General features: G+C 37.7%; 1 protein-coding gene across 3 annotated transcripts in view; it reads left to right on the top strand.

The window, feature by feature from the left end:
* Positions 1-18305, top strand: part of MRPS28 (mitochondrial ribosomal protein S28) — a 101880-nt gene extending 83575 nt beyond the window's left edge. For 2 of the 3 annotated variants that reach the window (XM_082432871.1, XM_082432874.1), the window contains one exon: positions 17884-18305. In XM_082432871.1, the coding sequence (XP_082288997.1) occupies positions 17884-18052 (169 nt within the window). In that variant the 3' untranslated portion in view covers positions 18053-18305. The remainder of the gene's footprint in view (positions 1-17883) is intronic. The other variant, XR_014255398.1, reaches the window with a different exon arrangement.
* Positions 18306-19674: the final 1369 nt, after the last annotated feature.

The following is a 19674-nucleotide window of genomic DNA, read 5'->3' as shown; positions in this document are numbered from 1 at the left end:
CATGTAGGCTGCTGCTCAGGATTTGAAGTACATCAGTGTGGCCTTGAGATTGGAACCCAGGTAAGCTGCACATATGTCTAGTGGTGGAATGCACTGTGGTCAAATGTAGACTCCCAGTGTACAACTCCAGTTGCAGAAGTTTTGTGTAGCACATGAGAATGTATATTCACTGTAGTCTTCCACCAGTGTTTATCAGGTGCCTATTATTTCTAGTGCAGTGCAGTGCTACAGAGTGCAAGTTCAAAAGTATCACATTAACATAGATTTATTAAAGAGAGCACCGTAAGTAACAGAAAGAGGTAGCTATATTTGACCTGTCACTTTTCTCATTTGTATCCAAGCAGAGGGTGATTTAGAAATGGCCTACCTAGGGAAGTGACAAATAGAAGGGGTAAAACATCTGTTTTTCCTGGTCAGTTAACTGTGTATTCTATCTGAAACAAAATTTAGTTTGTCATCTAGCCAGCAGTTGTGTCAGGAATCATCTTTAGCTTCGGATTTGAGCTGGATGAATAAGTTAATCGTGCCTAGCGCATCTTGCTATCCAGAAATAAGTCAAGGCACCAACATGGTCTGAAACAGTTAAGTGCTGAAAGGTAAACTAAAAAGTGATCGGATTTTAACTTTCTTACTGCCTATCTGACCTACTGTCTGACCGTTTGGCTGCTCTTTTTTTAACTTGCTTTCCAGCTTTCATGTTTCCTGAATGGTGGAAGACCTAATAAGTATTCTGAGTCATAGAATCATAAAATTTTAGAAATGGAAGGAATTTTAGAAGTCATCTGATTCAGCCCTTACTGAATTCCAACTCCATCACTGCCACAGTGCTCATCCGTCTTGAAAATTCCCTGTGATTTCCTCCATGAATGCCCAAAACACCCAGTTCCTCTTCCAGCCAAACTCTGTTAGAAGTTCTTCCTCATATTAAGCTGAAATCTGCTAAATCTGCCATTCTGTAACTTCTAACCATTTTTCTTATTTCTGCTTTTTGGAGGCATAGAAAGTAGATGCACAAAATAAATATTATGACCTCTTTAATAATATCATTATCTAATCCTTGCCTTTCAAATTCTTCTGACAGGTATAAGGTCCTTTTTCTACTTTTTTTTCAACCTGTTAACTGCTCTCCTTCCCTTAATTTTTCATTCACATAATACAAGATTCTTTCACTGTCTTCTTTCCAAACAGGTGACAATTCCCTAGAGTGGTCAGAAAAGTGCAAGGAGATTGGGATTATTATGTGGGAAATGTGGAATATATACTTGTCCTAATTCAGCCTAAATTACATTAACTTTGGGGGGAACAAAATCACATTGGTGACTCTTATTGAGCTTTCAGCGATGTAAAAGCACCTTATCACATGAAATGCCTTTAAACGACTTGCTTTTCTGAACTTATGTAGTCAGTTTTCTGTTTTATTTTTAATTTCACAGAACTTCTCTAGGCTTCATTGCCCTCAGTTTTAAAAGGGCATGAACCAGAGTGTTTAATGCATATACCCAGATATGGGGGTGCAGAGGACAAATATCAACCCGGGACTGTAAAGTGCCAAGTCGCAAGCTCTATTCCAAGCCCTAAGGGTCTCTCTTAAAACCAACCTGACTTCAGCCTTGTCAGCATGTGATAGGCGTCTTTGTGCTCCATTCCCTGCTTCCACTACCCCCTCCCTAACCGCCCCCACCCCCCGCCAACCCCAGACACTGAGTCTTGTCCTGCAGAGGAGGCTGTTTGAAACACTCTGGATTGCATGAAACCTGCAGGCATGTATTTGATTCTTTTATGAAAGGTTTTTCTCTCTGACTCTTGCCAACCCACAGAGGCTACTGAGGTAACAATCTCTTAAGTATTTGACTTTCCAAAAGATATCTGGTAAAGTCTCATGTCTTATTGAAAGGGCACAGAAATCAGGACTGACCTGCTAAAGTAGTCCTACCTCCCACCAAGGGAATTGATGGAAAATGGGTTTTCACTCCATTGTTGCCTCCATGGGTTGGGAGGGAGCAGGATAGTTTCTCTCTTTCTTGTTGGTACCCCCTTACCCCAGTTGAGCAGGTGTTTGTTGAAAATTCAGTAATACTTATTTAATAAGTAACTAATTCAGAGAGACAGAAACAAGATTAAAAGAAAAAAGGAAACTCTGAAAATGGGTTGGTAACAGTGAATTTAGAAGTCCTCTGTTCTCTTAATGTAGTCAAAACTACAGGAGTTAGGAATCTGGAGACAGAGTTTCTGCCATTGAAGGACATTATTAAGGACATTTTAGGGATGGGATCAGGAGATGACATCTGCCATAAGATAATTTTCAAGCTAAATTTGACAGTTGTTGTATATGCCAGCAAGTGTTAGGTTTTCAAGCGCCATGGAAGTGATTTTGAAAATCTTTCGGTCGTGAAAATATATCCTTAACTGCAATAATCCTTATATGGCCAACCTAAAATGATCCAGCCCTTTGTATAGATGGAAATACATATTAATCTCTTCAGTTTTCATAATAGAAAAACAACTTTGCTCGTCTCATATTTGATATTTAAAATGTGCAGTTCTAACTTTGACCTTCTATATAACGTCTGTACTGTATGCACGTGTTAGGGAAATTAAAGCTTGAATTGAGCAAGATTCAGCTTGGCCCCCAAACTGCCATGAACCATTCATTTGGAGTTTGATTGAGACAGACTCAGAGAATGTAACTTATGAACACTTTAACCAATACTTTTTGAACCAGACCCATTTGAGGAGTTTTTCCCCAAATATGCATGAATCTCCAGCTCTACCCTATTGATTTTGAGGGAGTAGGTCTGGGTTGGACCCCAGGCATCAGTATTTTTTTAAAAAGAAAACACTGTAAAAAGCTTCCATAGGCAATTGATTGTGTTTTGCCTCTCAACTCTGACTCCCTGCAGACTCACCAAGTCTGTCCTTATAAAGTAACCCCTGGATTTTATTACCCTCCTCCCTCAGCCCCAAATTCAGACTTAAAGAACGCCTTCAATGAGTTTTGTTTTCCTTTTGTTTCTTTTATATATATTGACGGTTGCTGTCAGGCTTATCCATTTGAACAGTATTCTAGTTATCTTTAATAAAATTATATTTGAAGTTACTATCCTTTCAGTTATCTATTATACTTTATATAAGTATCAACGTAGTGAATTTCATAATAGCTACTATTTATTGAGTTCGTATATATGTGACAGGCACTTTCCATACCTTATAATGTGTTAGGCATCAAAGCAGCCTTGCCAGGTGTTATGTATTGCTTTACAGATAAGTAAACAGTCCATACGAGGTAAGTTTCTTGTACTCAGTCACAGTCAAATCTAGACCTTTCTATAACTTTTTAAAATTCCCATCTTTATTGGAGTATAAATGCTCCACAATGCTGCATTAGTTTCCTCCGTACAACAAAGCGAATCAGCTATATGTATACACATATCCCCATATCCCCTCCCTCTTGAGCCTCCCTCCTACCCTCCCTATCCCATCCCTCTAGGTCATCACAGAGCATCGAGTTGATCTCTTTGTGCTATGCAGCTGCTTCCCACTAGCCATCCATTTTACATTCGGCATTGTACATATGTCAGTGCTACTCTCTCACTTCATCCCAGCTTCCCCTTCCCCCGCGTGCCTTCAAGTCCATTCTCTAAGTCTGTGTCTTTATTCCTCCCCTGCCACTAGGTTCATCAGTACCGCTTTTTTAGATTCCATATATATGCATTAGCATACGGTATTTGTTTTTCTCTTTCTGACTTACTTCACTCTGTATGACAGATTCTAGGTCCATCCACTTCACTACAAATAACTCAATTTCATTCCTTTTTATGGCTGAGTAATATTCCATTGTATATATGTGCCACATCTTCTTCATCCATTCATATGTTGATGGACACTTAGGTTGCTTCCATGTCCTGGCTATTGTAAATAGTGCTACAGTGAACATTGTGGTACATGACTCTTTTTGAATTATGGTTTTCTCAGGGTATATGCCCAGTAGTGGGATTGCTGGGTCGTATGGTAGTTCTATTTTTCGTTTTTTAAGGAACCTCCATACTGTTCTCCATAGTGGCTATATCAATTTACATTCCCACCAACAGTGCAAGAGGGTTCCCTTTTCTCCACACCCTCTCCAGCATTATTGTTTGTAGATTTTTTGATGATGGCCATTCTGACTGGTGTGAGGTGATCCCTCATTTTAGTTTTGATTTGCATTTCTCTAATGATTAGTGACATTGAGCATCCTTTCATGTGTTTGTTGGCAATCTGTATATCTTCTTTGGAGAAATGTCTATTTAGGTCTTCTGCCCATTTTTGGATTGGGTTGTTTGTTTTTTTGATATTGAGCTGCATTAGCTGCTTGTATATTTTGGAGATTAATCCTTTGTCAGTTGCTTCGTTTGCAAATATTTTCTTCCATTCTGAGGGTTGTCTTTTCGTCTTGTTTATAGTTTCCTTTGCTGTGCAAAAGCTCTGAAGTTTCATTAGGTCCCATTTGTTTATTTTTGTTTTTATTTCCATTACTCTAGGAGGTGGGTCAAAAAGGATCTTGCTGTGATTTATGTCAGAGTGTTCTATGTTTTCCTCTAAGAGTTTTATAGTGTCCAGCGTCGCATTTAGGTCTTTAATCCATTTTGAGTTTATTTTTGTGTGTGGTGTTAGGGAGTGTTCTAATTTCATTCTTTTACATGTAGCTGTCCAGTTTTCCCAGCACCACTTATTGAAGAGGCTGTCTTTTCTCCATTTTATATTCTTGCCTCCTTTGTCAAAGATAAGGTGACCATATGTGTGTGGGTTTATCTCTGGGCTTTCTATCCTGTACCATTGATCTATATTTCTGTTTTCGTGCCAGTACCATACTGTCTTGATTACTGTAGCTTTGTAGTATAGTCTGAAGTCCGGGAGCCTGATTCCTCCAGCTCCGTTTTTCTTTCTTAAGATTGCTTTGGCTATTTGGGGCCTTTTGTGTTTCCATACAAATTGTAAAATTTCTTCTTCTAGTTCTGTGAAAAATGCCATTGGTAATTTGATAGGGATTGCATTGAATCTGTAGATTGCTTTGGGTAGCATAGTCATTTTCACAATGTTGATTCTTCCAGTCCAGGAACATGGTATATCTGTCCATCTGTTTATGTTATCTTTGATTTCTTTCATCAATGTTTTATACTTTTCTGAATACAGGTCTTTTGCCTCCTTAGGTAGGTTTATTCCTAGGTATTTCATTCTTTTTATTGTGATGGTAAATGGGATTCTTTCCTTAATTTCTCTTTATGATAGTATATAGGAATGCAGGAGATTTCTGTGCATTAATTTTGTATCCTGCAACCTTACTAAATTCATTGATTAGTTCTAGTAGTTTTCTGGTGGCATCTTTTAAGATTTTCTATGTACAGTATCATGTCACTGGCAAATGGTGACAGTTTTACTTCTTCTTTTCCAATTTGTATTCCTTTTATTTCTTTTTCTTCTCTAATTGCTGTGGCTAGGACTTCCAATACTTTGTTGAATAATAGTGGCAAAAGTGGACATCCTTGTCTTTTTCCTGATCTTAGAGGAAATGCTTTCAGATTTTCACCATTGAGAATGATGTTGGCTGTGGGTTTGTCGTATATGGCTTTTATTTTGTTGAGGTAGGTTCCCTCTATGCCCACTTTCTGGAGAGTTTTTATCAAAAATGGGTGTTGAATTTTGTCAAAAGCTTTTTCTGCATCTATTGAGATGATCATATTGTTTTTATTCTTTAACTTGCTAATATTCTTTAAGTTAATTCTTTAACTTGCTCGTAGTTTTTGCTTGCCTGTAAAGCTTTTGATTTCTCCATCGAACCTGAATGAGATCCTTGCCGGGTAGAGAATCTTGGTTGTAGGTTTTTCCCTTTCATCACTTTAAATATGTCCTGCCACTGCCTTCTGGCTTGCAGAGTTTCTGCTGAAAGATCAGCTGTTAACCTATGGGGATTCCCTTGTAGGTAATTTGTTGCTTTTCCTTGCTGCTTTTAATATTTTTTCTTTGTATTTAATTTTTGATAGCTTGATTAATATGTGCCTCGGCGTGCTTCTCTTTGGGTTTATCCTGTAAGAGACTCTCTGCATTTCCTGGACTTGATCGACTATTTCCTTTCCCATGTTAGGGAATTTTTTGACTATAATCTCTTCAAATATTTTCTCAGACCCTTTCTTTTTCTCTTCTTCTTCTGGGACCCCTATAATTCGAATGTTGGTGCGTTTAATGTTGTCCCAGAGGTCTCTGAGACTGTCCTCAATTCTTTTCATTCTTTTTTCTTTATTTTGCTCCCCGGCAGTTATTTCCACCATTTTATCTTGCAGCTCACTTATCCATTCTTCTGCCTCAGTTATTCTGCTATTGATTCCTTCTCGAGTATTTTTAATTTCAGTTACTGTGTTGTTCATCACTGTTTGTTTGCTCTTTAGTTCTTCTAGATCCTTGTTAAATGTTTCTTGTATTTTCTCCATTCTGTTTCCAAGATTTTGGATCATCATTATTATCATTACCCTGAATTCTTTTTCACGTAGGTTGCCTATTTCGTCTTCATTTATTTGGTCTTGTAGGTTTCTACCTTGCTCTTTGTCTGTAACATTTTTTTGTCGTTTTTTATTTTTATTTTTTATTTTTGATGGGTGGGGCTGTATTCCTGTCTTAGTGGTTGTTTGGCCTGAGGCCAGTACTCCAGTAGTGGAGTTTGCAGGCAGTTGGATAGCGTCGGGTTTTGGTGGTGAGATGAGGACCTCTGGGAGGCCTCATTCTGATGAATATTCCCTGGGGTCTGAGGTTCTCTGTTAGTCCAGTGGTTTGGACTTGGTGTCCCACCACAGGAGCTTGGGCCCAATCTCTGGCCTGGGAACCAAGATCCCGCATGCTGCATGGTGTGGCAAAAAAAGAAAAAAGAAAAAAGGAGCAGTACAATAACAAAGAATAAAAAATAAAAATAAATTAGAAAGATAAAAAATATATTAGGAAAAATGAAAATATAATTGAAACAACTGCAGCAAGGTAAACAAAACTACAACAGAGAAAAGAAAAAAAAAAGACCTTGGCTATGGGGGGCAGAGTTTAGGTGGGGTTGGCTCTTAGGCTGGGGTGGGGTTTAGGGTGGGATGGGGCCTAGGTGGGGGTGGGGTTGACGTTTGAGCGTGGGGCGGGGCCTCTGCTTAGGACCTATGCAGAAGGGGAGAGGCAGCACGTCCAAAGGGGGGCCTACATAGTGTGGAGTTCCAGAGTTTGGAGGTAAGGCCCTGGGTGAGGGTGTGTGGGTGGGGTTTAGGCCCAGAGTGGTCGGAGGGTGTCTCAGAGGGTGTCTCCAAGTGTAGAGGTAGGGCCCTGGGTGGGGGTGTAGGGGCGGGGCTTGGCCTCTGCACCAGGAGGGAGACTCTGAGGGCAGAGGATTAGGCCCGGGAGCCCAGCAGGCTCCCCGGTGCCTAAGTGGACAGGGAAAGCATTGGCCGTGTTCCCTTCTGTTCCTCCATGCCCCCCCTCCCTTACTGTCTCCCCCAGGGTCTCCCCCATTGCTGCTGGGCCCCTAACCATGGGTGGGTCCCGCTGGGTGTAGGAACTCCCTTCCCCCAGCCGCCCCTCAGGGGTGCTGGTCCATAGGTCTGACCTTTACTTTTGCTCCCCCTTCCCTCCCTCCCACTCCCTCAGGACCCACGCAGCTGGAGGGGGCCTCGGTGGGCAGAGGGTCAGGCCTGGGATCTCAGCAGGCTCCCAGGGGCCCAAGTGGGTGGGGGAAGCCTGACCACGCTCCCTTTTGATCCTCTGCCCTCCCAGTGTTCCCCCAGTTTCCCCCTTCGGGCGTGGGACCCCTTCCCCTCCCCCAGCCGCCCCTCAGGGCACCAGTCCCATCCTGCCTCCACTTCTCCTCCCCCTTCACTCCCCCCCCACGCCCCACATCCTACCCAGTCGCTAGGGATTCCTTCCATCCCCTTAGGTGTCCGTGGTCCCCCACTGGTGCCTGGTAGGTGCCCTAGTTGTGCAGAGATGCGGATTCTGCGTCCTCCTAGTCCGCTGTCTTGACTCCACCCCTCTATAACTGTTTAAAGCCCATATTCTTTCCTCTGTTCTACACTGACAAAACTTATCTCTGGCAATAAATGTGTATATTTTCTTTTCTCATAAAACAAAACTTGTATACTACAAAATGTATTCTTTGCTTAGATGCTGTAATTCTGGCTCCAACTTTGATCTAATGTTAGTCATCAGCGTATCTCAGGTGCCTGAAAGCATTTATTCCTTATGTTTTCTTGGGAGTTTTTGGCCCCTCTAAATATAAATATGTGTATATTCTTTTTTATGATATATGTATAGTCTGACCAGCAACAAACATTTTGGTTTTTTAAAAAATAAATATAGACTTGGTATAGTTATTAGATTATAGGGTTTTCCTTTCCCTAATTTCTTGACACATCTTATTTTGTTAACTCTAAGAAAAAGTTATGACTATCATTATTGATGCTATATGTAATATATTACATTATATACATATTCCACATTATTAAAAAGTGAAATTATTTATTGGACATTTAAAAATGTTCCATTTTCACATTTCATAAAACAAATCAATGTTTGAACAAGAGACAAAACTTCCGTTTGTGGCACAAAATACTTAACTGGCAGGGCAAGTTTAAAAAGAATTTGGTTTAAGGGAAAAACAAAATCATACGTTTATAGTAGAGTTGCAGAAAAAGATTAAAATTCTTATCCATGATGATAGCAATTTGAGGGAATGCATTTTAGTATTATGAACATTTTAAATTTTAATGAGTTGAATTATTGGAGAGCTACAGAACTTTATGAGCACTCTCTACCTTTATGTTGTTAACCATGGCTGCTGTGCTTGATAAGACAGTATAGATAGTATGTGGTGAGTCAGTCTTGACAGGCATCTTACAGATTGAACAGAAAGAAGCAATAGACTAGAAACACTGTCAAGGAAACACAGTGATGGTACTTTGAAAAAGGGAGACAAATCTGAAATACACCACAGAGTCTGCATATAAAAGTTCATTTGTTAATTGAATATTTAAGACTATAATAATATTTTATGTATCTAATAAAAGTCTTAAAATTTTGCATTTTATATGTATATTTAATCAATTTTGCACTTAATAGCTCTCTATACTATATCTGTTTTCAAACACTTAAAATTGTATAAAAGTAGAATAAAATCACAGAACTGCAAAAGACCTTAGGTCTCTTCTAACATTGTGCTTTTCAGAGATGAGGAAATTGATGCCCAGACAGTTCATTTAAAGAAGAACAAAGTACATATATTCCCTCATGCTCACATGCAAATGTTCTCCCTCACACACACACGCACACACACACGGACAAAGTATGGGCTTCACATAGAGATCAGCGTTACTGTGAACATTTGTATGAATTAGAAAAGACAAATAGGTGGTAACTGAACCATTAGAAACATTTTAGCTTCCTCTCTTCAGAAAACAAAATTTTACTTCTAAAGTCTTAAAACTTTTAACGAATTGTAAGAAAATCAGAAAAAGTTCTAAACTATTTTAACTTACTGGGATGAAAACATAGATGGTTAATGATTTCAAGAGAACTATTTTTAAAACCTCTGAGAACTATGATTACAGCAAGACAGCTAAATTGACTAGCAAAGTCAGAATTCCTTACAAGATTCTCTTTGGATACTGAGGTTCAATCCAAGCCTTGTATTTGTCGGCTTTGTATTATTTAATATACATATATCAAAGAACTAGTCAGAGAGACTGTCTCTATTTTAAGTCTACGAGAACCGTCACCAGCATGCACTGACAGATGTTAAAGAATGTCTGTGGAAAGAATGTCAAAAACCTCTCCAAAGGAAAGTCTTTAAACCATGTCCTTAATACAGAAATGCAAAACCAGATTTAATTGCCCTTTTCCTAAACAGCTCAGACATGCAGGCTCATTTACTGCAGCATATGGTCTGCGAAAATGCACAGTGGAAGAGAGCAGTGATGGTGAAGGCTGGCATTGAATCCATTTAGGCTGGAGTTCACAAAGATCAGTCGGAGGCAAGCACTTGAAGTTAAAGAAACACACCAAGCAGTGAAAACACAGGCTATTTTCATTTGAACATGCTCACTGGAGACATCCTATTTGCTTTCAAGACAGCAGTATTCAATGTTTGATAATATGAAATACAGCATTTCTGAAAAACTAATATCCTAAGTTTTTTTTCTAATTAAAAAAGGTATGAAAAATAGACAACCTTGCATTAAGCCATGGAGACTTTTTTCTGATAATTTATGATCTGTTACCACTGAAAGTAACCATTTTTCTAGTGGGGAACAGTTAAAACAATGAGTTGGGCGGCAGCAACATGGTTTACATTTTATTTCAAAGGGAAGACATTATGAGACCATATGAAGTGGTAACTTCTTATCACTCCTAAAGCGATTTAAGCTTACAGTTCTTGCAAGAAGTCAGAGGTAACTGAGAACTTAAGAAAAGGAAGAGGAGAAAAAAAATCTGTGAATCCTCTTATACAGCTTTGTGGTGTTGGCAAGTGACTTCCATGTATCTTAATTTTCTATCTGTAACATGGAAGAAGCTCTCTTTACAGAGAATTTTGTTTTAACCCTAAATATCTAAAAGACAGTTCAGTTGGTGTGTGTCTAGTACAGTGTCACACAGATTTGAGGAAAAATACAAAAAATAACAGAAAGGAAAGAAACATTTGAGGACTTAAGAATGGCAAACATGGATCTGATCGTTTATTATTGCTGGAATCTAATTAGTAATAGCTATTTATTATAACAAATTTCAGAGTTCTATTTTTCCTGTAAAACTAGCCTTTCTTCCAGTGTTATATATTGTAGGACAAGTATGCTTACTATTTTTATTGTCAATTTGAAATTGTCTATAACTGCACTAAATGGCTATTTAAATTTAATTCAAATTAAATAAAATTTGAAAATTTGGTTCCTCACTCACATTAGTCATATTTCAAGTGCTCAGTGACCACCTTATATGGAATGTTTCTGTCATTACAGAAAGTTATGTTGGGCAACGGTGTTTTGGTATTATTGGTATTTTAGTTAAGTTTTTATCAATGCATTTCATTGAAAGGTGAGAAGATAAATCATATATTTTTAGACAGCAGGTGTAGAGGAGATGGATCTCCTCCCAATGCAAACAATAAGCCAAAGTTTAAGCTGTAAAGAAGATACATTTAACCCATGTAGCAAGACACAAAAATGAAATGGTGGTGTTGTTATGGCAGTGTGATTTTCTGAAATAGTGAGCAACTCTTGCTAACATTGTCGACAAAGTCAGTCTTCCATTAGTTTACACAGTAATCACATTCTTGGAAATTTAGTGTATACTTAAACTCTTGTTTTTAAAAAACCAACTCTTTGTATTTAGCAGACAGAGTTTTAGGCTTAGATAATTATAAGCAGGTTTTTCACCCACATCAATGTCTAGCACAGATCCAGGACAACTCTGTTGTATGGAAGAGTTCTGTGCATTACACAATGTCTCCATCCCATCCACCCCTACTAAATGTCAACCTGATCATTGTGACAACCGTACAGTACTTCTGAACATTTCCAACACATTTTGGTATAATTATTTGCTATAAACAAACATTTATGGTATAAATATTCAAGATGGTGGGACCCATTCAGCTTCTTAAGAGTCATCTCAAGCCTGTTCCTTTGTTGGATACATTTTATTGATTTATCTTTTTATTCCATGGTTATTTTATTTATTTATTTTTTAATTGAAGTATAGTTAATTTACAATGTTGTATTAGTTTCTGGTATACAGCAAAGTGATCCAGTTATACATGTATATATACTCTTTTTCATATTCTTTTCCATTATAGTTTATTACAAGGCATTGAATATAGTTCCCTGTGCTATACAGCAGGACCTTGTTTATTTATTTTATATACCGTAGTTTGTATCTGCTAATCCCCAAATCCTAATTTATCCCTCCCCCCTTACCCCCCTTTTCCATATTTTTTAAAGTGAAAATATTATGCTTCTGTGGACATGATTCTCTTTTTAACACCTGTCCTTATTCATTCCTAATAGTTTTAAACTTAAGGAAGTGACCAGGGTAATGAAAGAAAAATTCCTTCTTTATATATGCCATGGACTTTTGTCTTATATCCATTAGAAAATGAGGCCGTGGTAGAGGTTGGGTCTACCACTTACCAACTGTGTGGCTGTGAGCAGTGGCCCAGTGAGCTTGTTCATTGAAGTCCTAGGTTTCATTAAGAAACACATTGGGAATTAAACAACAGACATAATTATCACAAGGCCATGTTGTTGTGTAGATGGAATGAGAACCCATTTCTTTTACCTCAAAAAATATAAACAGACTTAAAATCTAGCACAAAACTTTTTAATCTTATAGGTCTGTAGATGACCTTCAGGTAATCTGTGAACCTCTTAAAATTGTAGCAAAATTATGGGTATTTGTGCACTTTTAGAAGGAAAAGTCCATTGATGTAATCAAAGGAATGAGGAAAAACTAATTAAAATTTAAAAATAATAAAACCTCATTATAGGAAGAAGACATAGAGGAGATAGTGTCTGGTATATAAAGAAGGGGGATGGTTGATTAGGTTAGAAGTTAAGTCTACTATTGAAATGGTAATTTTTTTTTAATTTTTGAATTTTATTTATTTTTTTTATACAGCAGGTTCTTATTAGTTATCAGTTTTATACACATCAGTGTATACATGTCAATCCCAATCTCCCAATTCATCACACCACCACCATCCCCACCCCGCCCACGGCTTTCCCCCCTTGGTGTCCATACGTTTGTTCTCTACATCTGTGTCTCAACTTCTGCCCTGTAAACCGGTTCATCTGTACCATTTTTCTAGGTTCCACATACATGCGTTAATATACGATATTTCTTTTTCTCTTTCTGACTTACTTCACTCTGTATGACAGTCTCTAGGTCCATCCACGTCTCTACAAATGACCCAATTTCATTCCTTTTTATGGCTGAGTAATATTCCATTGTATATATGTACCACATCTTCTTTATCCATTCATCTGTTGATGGGCATTTAGGTTGCTTCCATGACCTGGCTATTGTAAATAGTGCTGCTGTGAACATTGGGGTGCATGTGTCTTTTTGAATTATGGTTTTCTCTGGGTATATGCCCAGTAGTGGGATTGCTGCATCATATGGTAATTCTATTTTTAGTTTTTTAAGGAACCTCCATACTGTTCTCCACAGTGGCTGTATCAATTTACATTCCCACCAACAGTGCAAGAGGGTTCCCTTTTCTCCACACCCTCTCCAGCATGAAATGGTAAATTTTAAAGGAAGCTAAAAAATGCTTCTTGGAAGAAAAAATAATGAACCTATTGAAATGATTATCTTCCCCTTCCAAGAAATAGTATGTGCTAAAAATAGATTCATTGACGGCTTAACTCCATCAAGAATTAAGGAAGAGTGATAGGAAATAGGTAAAATTAGACAGCTCTACCTGCCCCTCAATCCTCAGTGTTCCTTGAACCACTGTCAAAAAGAATACTAGAATAGATAAGTCACTATGACTGACAATATATTCTACTTGTTTTCATTTATATTGCGGTTAATGCTGGGAAGTGTGGACTGTTAAATGTGTAGTTCTCTGAATTTTACTTGCTTTTGTTCAGTGCTATTTTGCCTCACATCTTCAAAGGAGATTCAGCATTCATTTCAAAAGAAATTGTTTTCTTTTTTGTAGGACATTTATAATGTATTTATATATATTGCATGTTATATATATTATATAATACATTTTAAGAGAGGAATGCTTATACCATTAAAATAAGTAAGATTTGAATCGAAGCAAATTATTGAAAGAAAACTCACCCCCAAAACATACCTTCTACAGAAATCCTTCATTGGTTTAATTATTACTTGGAATTATATCTGGGACTGCTCTTGTACTCCCCATCACGCCAAGGCTGGAGCATCAGGTGTCACCGGGTTTGTTTTGATGGTGATGGTGGTGGTGGTGGTGGTGGTGGTGGTGATTGATGATGGTAGCTAACATTTATTGAGCATTTATAAGGGCTTGGCAGGTGTTAACTCATTTCATGCTCATAGGAACCTAGAAGGCATAATTATTCCCATTTTACAAAGGAGGAAACTGAAACAGAGAGATGAAGTAACTGGCTCAGAGTTGCATATTTATGGATAGAGCTGGGCACACATCTGGCCATCTGGCTCCAGAGTCTAGAGTCTTGCCCACCACATTGCCTCTTCTGGATATTTATACTTAGGCCCAAATCTTTGAATAAATAGACCATTTAAGAACTGCGTGAACAAGCTTGGGAAAGAGTTTACTGGCATTTTCATTTTAAATCTTGTTATGTGGAACAATGGAAACCCACATGGGAAGACTAAGTGGTATTAAGTGATTGTCAAAGACTGCAGTACTGAAGGTTCACCTCAAATTTCATTGGCAGAAATGGAGTTCTCAGAAATACATTAGTTATTTCTTTACTTTTCCCTTTAATAAAGTGTTTCCAAGTTAAAGCGCGGATAAACTCCACATTAATTGTATGGCTGGTATTCCTGTTGAGTGAGGACTTTGCTAACCTTTCCATGTCCGGGGTCTCCCAGAAAGGACAGTCTGTGTCTGGGAGAGGCAGCCCCACCCCAGCTGTCAGGAGGCTTTGTTCAAGGGACTGTTGTTAGGTGCCTTTCTCCATTATATATTGTCATTGCCTGACCTTTTTTTTTTTTTTGATCTGTTTAAATTACTCACCCTAAAGTCTGTTGGCTTTTTCATCACTTATAGAAAACATCTGTTACCCTCAAAGGCTGTTAATGGTGGCCACAAACTCCTGTCAGAGGTCCTCATTTTACTGGCCCTTTGTATGTGTGTAGGATGCTGTGTCTTGTACACAATAAAGGTAATTCTAGGCCAGATTTTTCTCAAATGCTGATCAGAGAAGACTGCATCCAAATCACCTGGGGAGCTTGTTAAAAAGGGAAATTCCCAAGTCCCACCCTACATTTGCCAGCTCACTCTCTGGGGTTGCTTCCCTCATTTGCATTTTTAATAAGCACCCTAGGTGCTTCTGATGTACTGGAAAGTGAAAAACCACTGTTCAAAAGGCTACGTTAAATGAAATGTATACATCTCAGTACTGTAAGAGAGGCAGATGTGATTAAAGCCCTGCCCATGACGAGCCTGTAGTCTGCTAGGGAAGATAACATATAGAAATAATGCACAGTGAAAATTAAGTACCATGAAAGTAGAAACAGCTACTTCCAGGTAGCAGAAGTCAGAGAATCTTCTAGAGGTTTTTTTGTTTAGTGCAAGGTATGTACATGTGGGTGATTCTTCATTCATTTAGCACATGTAAAGTCCTGCAGTTCATTTTTCATCTCCTTTACCAACTCACTGGATAACTTCTAGAATTTGCATAATTTTTAGAGATGAAGACAAAACTTTCATATTATTAAAGGCTACTACACCTAAAAAAAGTTTTCCTTTCCATAAACTACCAAGCATACTGTGCACTCATGGTATTTCTGATTTTATTTTTTAACAGGAGATTGCTAGCATTTTATGACACAGAACCATCTACACTGAGAGCTTCCCCTTCAGTGAGACTGTGCCCAGAAATTGTGTCCCAAGTGTTTGTGAATGTTCATCCCTTTTCATAAAAAGTCACTGTTCCCTTTCATCATGGTTGTTTATAGGCCAGATATGAATAATGGAAGGAGAAGAGAACTAACTTTATTAACTACTGTGCACTAGGCACTGTGCCAGGCAAACTTCAGAGAGGTTAAGTAAATGAGCCAGGCCACACAGCTGCTAAAGCCAAGAGAATGGAAAGCCTAGGTAGTCGGTGAGGTGGTGGCTTTTGCCAGCAAGCGTCTTGTTAACTTATTGACAAACATTTGAGTACCTGCTGCATTGGCACTGGAAGGATACAGAGAGAAATACAGTGCCAGATCTTGGGGAGTATTCGATCTAATGAGAAATCAGAGATTTACACAGTTAACCAATACAGGTGAGTGAAGGGCACTGACATTTGCACTTACTGGGCTATGCGTTTTCAATATATAATATTATCCCATTTAACCATCCCAGCAAACCTGCCAAGTGGTCGAAGTCTGTTATATAGATGAGGGAATTGTGGTTCAGAGAAAGCAAGTTACCCAAGGTTACCCAACTCGTAAGTAGCAGGGCTCAGATTTGCATCCAAGTCTGTGACTGCAAAACCTCTGTCTTCCTTGGGAATTCCAGTGACAGAATCTGCATTCTGATAAGGGGACTGTGGAGGCTCTCAGGAGCTGCCTTTGATGCATTCTACCTGGATACTTAGGAATCAATAGGATTTATTTAGAAGGAAAGTCCAAGCAGTGCTACAACAGAAGCAAAGGTGCAGAGGAGTAGAAGTGTGTGGGAATGGACGTTAGGCCATTTCCACGTAAGCAGAGCAGATATGGAACCATCGTGAGAGGCGGACTAGGAAGGTGGGCTCCGGGAAGACCAGGTCCTACATCAAGCTTTAGCTAAGGATGATGAGACCTGAAGGGCTAAGCTCAAGAAATATCTGTTAAAAAATGAACGAAACTTGATAACTAATTGGATGTTGCAGGGTGGGGGGCAGGGAAGGGGGTCAACGTGAATCAAAGCTGATTAAATGAATCACTGGAGTAGTGCTGTAAGGACAAATGAGAAGAATCCATTAGAACACAGGTTACAGCTCCAAGTAATGCAGAAAATAGTGTTCAGCTTTACCTTGTCTGTGAACTTAGCTTGTTTTCCCAGTGGTTAATTCATACGGAGTGTGTTCTATAATTGCTGTTTTCTAAGAATATAAAGCTATGCCTTAATATTCTAGGATATCTCTTTAATTTTTTTAAACAAAGACAGAAAGTAAGGTCTATGCCGTCAGATACACACACCCATGTACATATATATAAACATACATATAGAAGGACTAGGAAATGTGACTTACATCATGATTTTACAAATTTTACAAAAGGACATTTCCTTCTGTAACCAGAAAGAAAAATAACTTTAAAAAAAAAAGCCAAATAGCCTAAATGTTTACTTGATGGACCACTTATAAATTCCTCCAGAATACCTAATCAAACATTGTTCATTATATGGTCTACTAAAATCATTTTCCAGTGACTTTTTTGGAGAACTCTGTTTCTTCATTTTCTGTTTATATAAAATTGTTTTAATTTTAATTTTAAGACTAACTTAGAGTACTCGAGGTATATATTTTTAGATTTTTAAAGATTTGTGGTTTTCATTCAGTAGCCATATTTTCACTCTCCCGTACCTTTTCATAATGTTGATGTTAAACTCTTAAAATAATTGATCAAGGAAGAAAGACAGATGAGTATCAGTTTTCATTTGGTATTGTGAAATACTTGAATAATTTTTTTGACCAAATTGAGCCATCATGCATGTTATGGCCAGCATTATACTTTAGTTACAGTTCAATCAATCCCCAGTACTAAGTACTTTGCACTTAGACTGTTTTCCATTTTGTTTTTGTAAAATTTCTTTTACTTTAAAAGAAGATTTTAATTTTAGAAGACAAAATGTTTCTGAAAACATTTTTTCCCCTTGATACTTTTTGACTTTAAAAATAACTGACATTAAAATAAATGTCAGTTTCAAGAACCAACTTGTTTGAATTTCAGTTTGGAATACGTTTTTATTTAGGTTATAAAATCTTTAAAGGCAGCTTTAAGATGAAAATTCTGATACAACTAAATTACTTTTCTGTCAAAAACAACTATTTCTCATATACTAGTGTTAATTTTGTTATCTTGAGCCAACACAAATTAAAATTAGAATTTGGGTTTTACTTTAAAGTAGTTGTTCATTTAGTGATATTCAGAATTAATGGAATTTTTTTTCTTACTGTTTAGGAAATACCAGAAAGGAACCAGAGTCCGGCTGCGGCTGTTAGATCTTGAACTTACATCTAGGTTCTTGGGAGCGACAACAGATACAACTATCCTAGAGGCTGACGCAATTCTGTTAGGAATCCAGGAGAGTAAAGACTCAAAATCAAAAGAAGAACGTCGTGAAAAATAAATGAACTTTGCTTAGTGTATTCACTCCTTTTTTGTTGAACCCAGGTATTCATCACGAATGCCATTAGACAATTATGAATAAATGATTGGAGAAGACATAGTAAATGCAAGCTATAATTATAGCTCTTATTTGTCAGAATTTTCTTTAGGTGTATCTCTCCTCCCCCTGTTTTTATACCCATTCTTTCCTTTGATTGGAATAGTGTAAACTGTACTTAGATACTCTGTCATTCAATAAATATGTTTTGAGTGCACTCTTTGTGCGTGGCACTGTTCTAAATACTAAAGAAACAGAAGTAAACAAATTAGACAAAATTGCTTGCCTAGTAGAGCTTACCTTTGGCTGGGGGAAATTGATAACAAATAAGTAAAATATTGATATATAGTATGTTAGACAGGGATGTGTGCTGAAGACAGAAATAGAGCAGGAAGGGCAGAGGATCTGAGTAGACATTTTTCCAAAGAAGACATACAGATGGCCAAGAGGTACATGAAAAGGTGCTCAATGTCAGGGAAACGTGTCAAAACCACGAGATACCACCCCACACCTGTTGGAATGGCTGTAATGAAAGGGCAAGAAATAGCAAGTGTTGGCGAGGATGTGGAGTTTTAAAAGGGACCCCTTGTGCACTGTTTGTAGGAATGTCAGTTGGTGCAGCCACTATGGCAAACAGTATGGGGGTTCCTCAAACAATTAGAATTATCACATGATCCAGCAATTCCACTTATGGGTATTTCCAAAGAAAATGAAAACATTAACTCAAAAATATATGCACCCTCATGTTCATTGCAGCATTATTTACAATAGCCAAGGTATGGAAGCAACCTAAGTGTCCATCAATGGATTAATGGATAAGGAAACTGTGATACACACACACACACACACACACACACACACACACAATGGAATATTATTCAGCCATTAAAAAATAAGGAAATCTTGCCATTTTTGACAGCATGGATTGACCTTGAAGGCATTGTGCAATGTGAAATAAGTCAGAGAAAGATAAAAATCGTAAGATCGCACTTATATGTGGAATCTAAGAAAAAGAGCTCATGGATTCAGGGAAGAGATTGGTAGTTCCAGGGCAGGGGTTGGTGATGGGGAGAGGGGGCAAAATGCGTGAGAGGGGTTAAAAAGTACAAACTTCCAGCTATAAGATAAATAAGCCATGAGGATGTAATGTACAGCATGGTGACTATAGTTAATAATACTCTATCGTATATTTGAAAGTTGCTAAGAGAGTAGATCTTAAAAGTTCTCATTACAAGGAAGAAAATTTTAAACTATGTATAGGGATGGATATTAACTAGACTTATTGTGGTGATCATTTCCCAATATACACAAATATCAAATCATTCTGTACACCTGAAACTAATGTATTTCAATTATATCTCAATTAAAAAAAATAAAGCAAAGAATGGGTTTATGAGGTATCAGAGTGATAGATTGAAATTTAGGTTGTGCTGTCAATAGAAACCCTCAGAAGAATTTACTTTTTTTTTTTTTTTGATGTAAAAGATTTTATTTTTCCACTGATACGGTATTTAGAAAAAGCTCTTTAAAGAGCTTTTTTTTAAAATTGAAATATAATTGACATATAATGGTATATTAGTTTCAGG

Source organism: Balaenoptera physalus (genome assembly GCF_965194825.1).
Source record: "Balaenoptera physalus genome assembly, chromosome: 17".
NCBI classification, from domain to species: Eukaryota; Metazoa; Chordata; class Mammalia; order Artiodactyla; family Balaenopteridae; genus Balaenoptera; species Balaenoptera physalus.
This window is presented reverse-complemented; position numbering and strand designations above follow the sequence as displayed.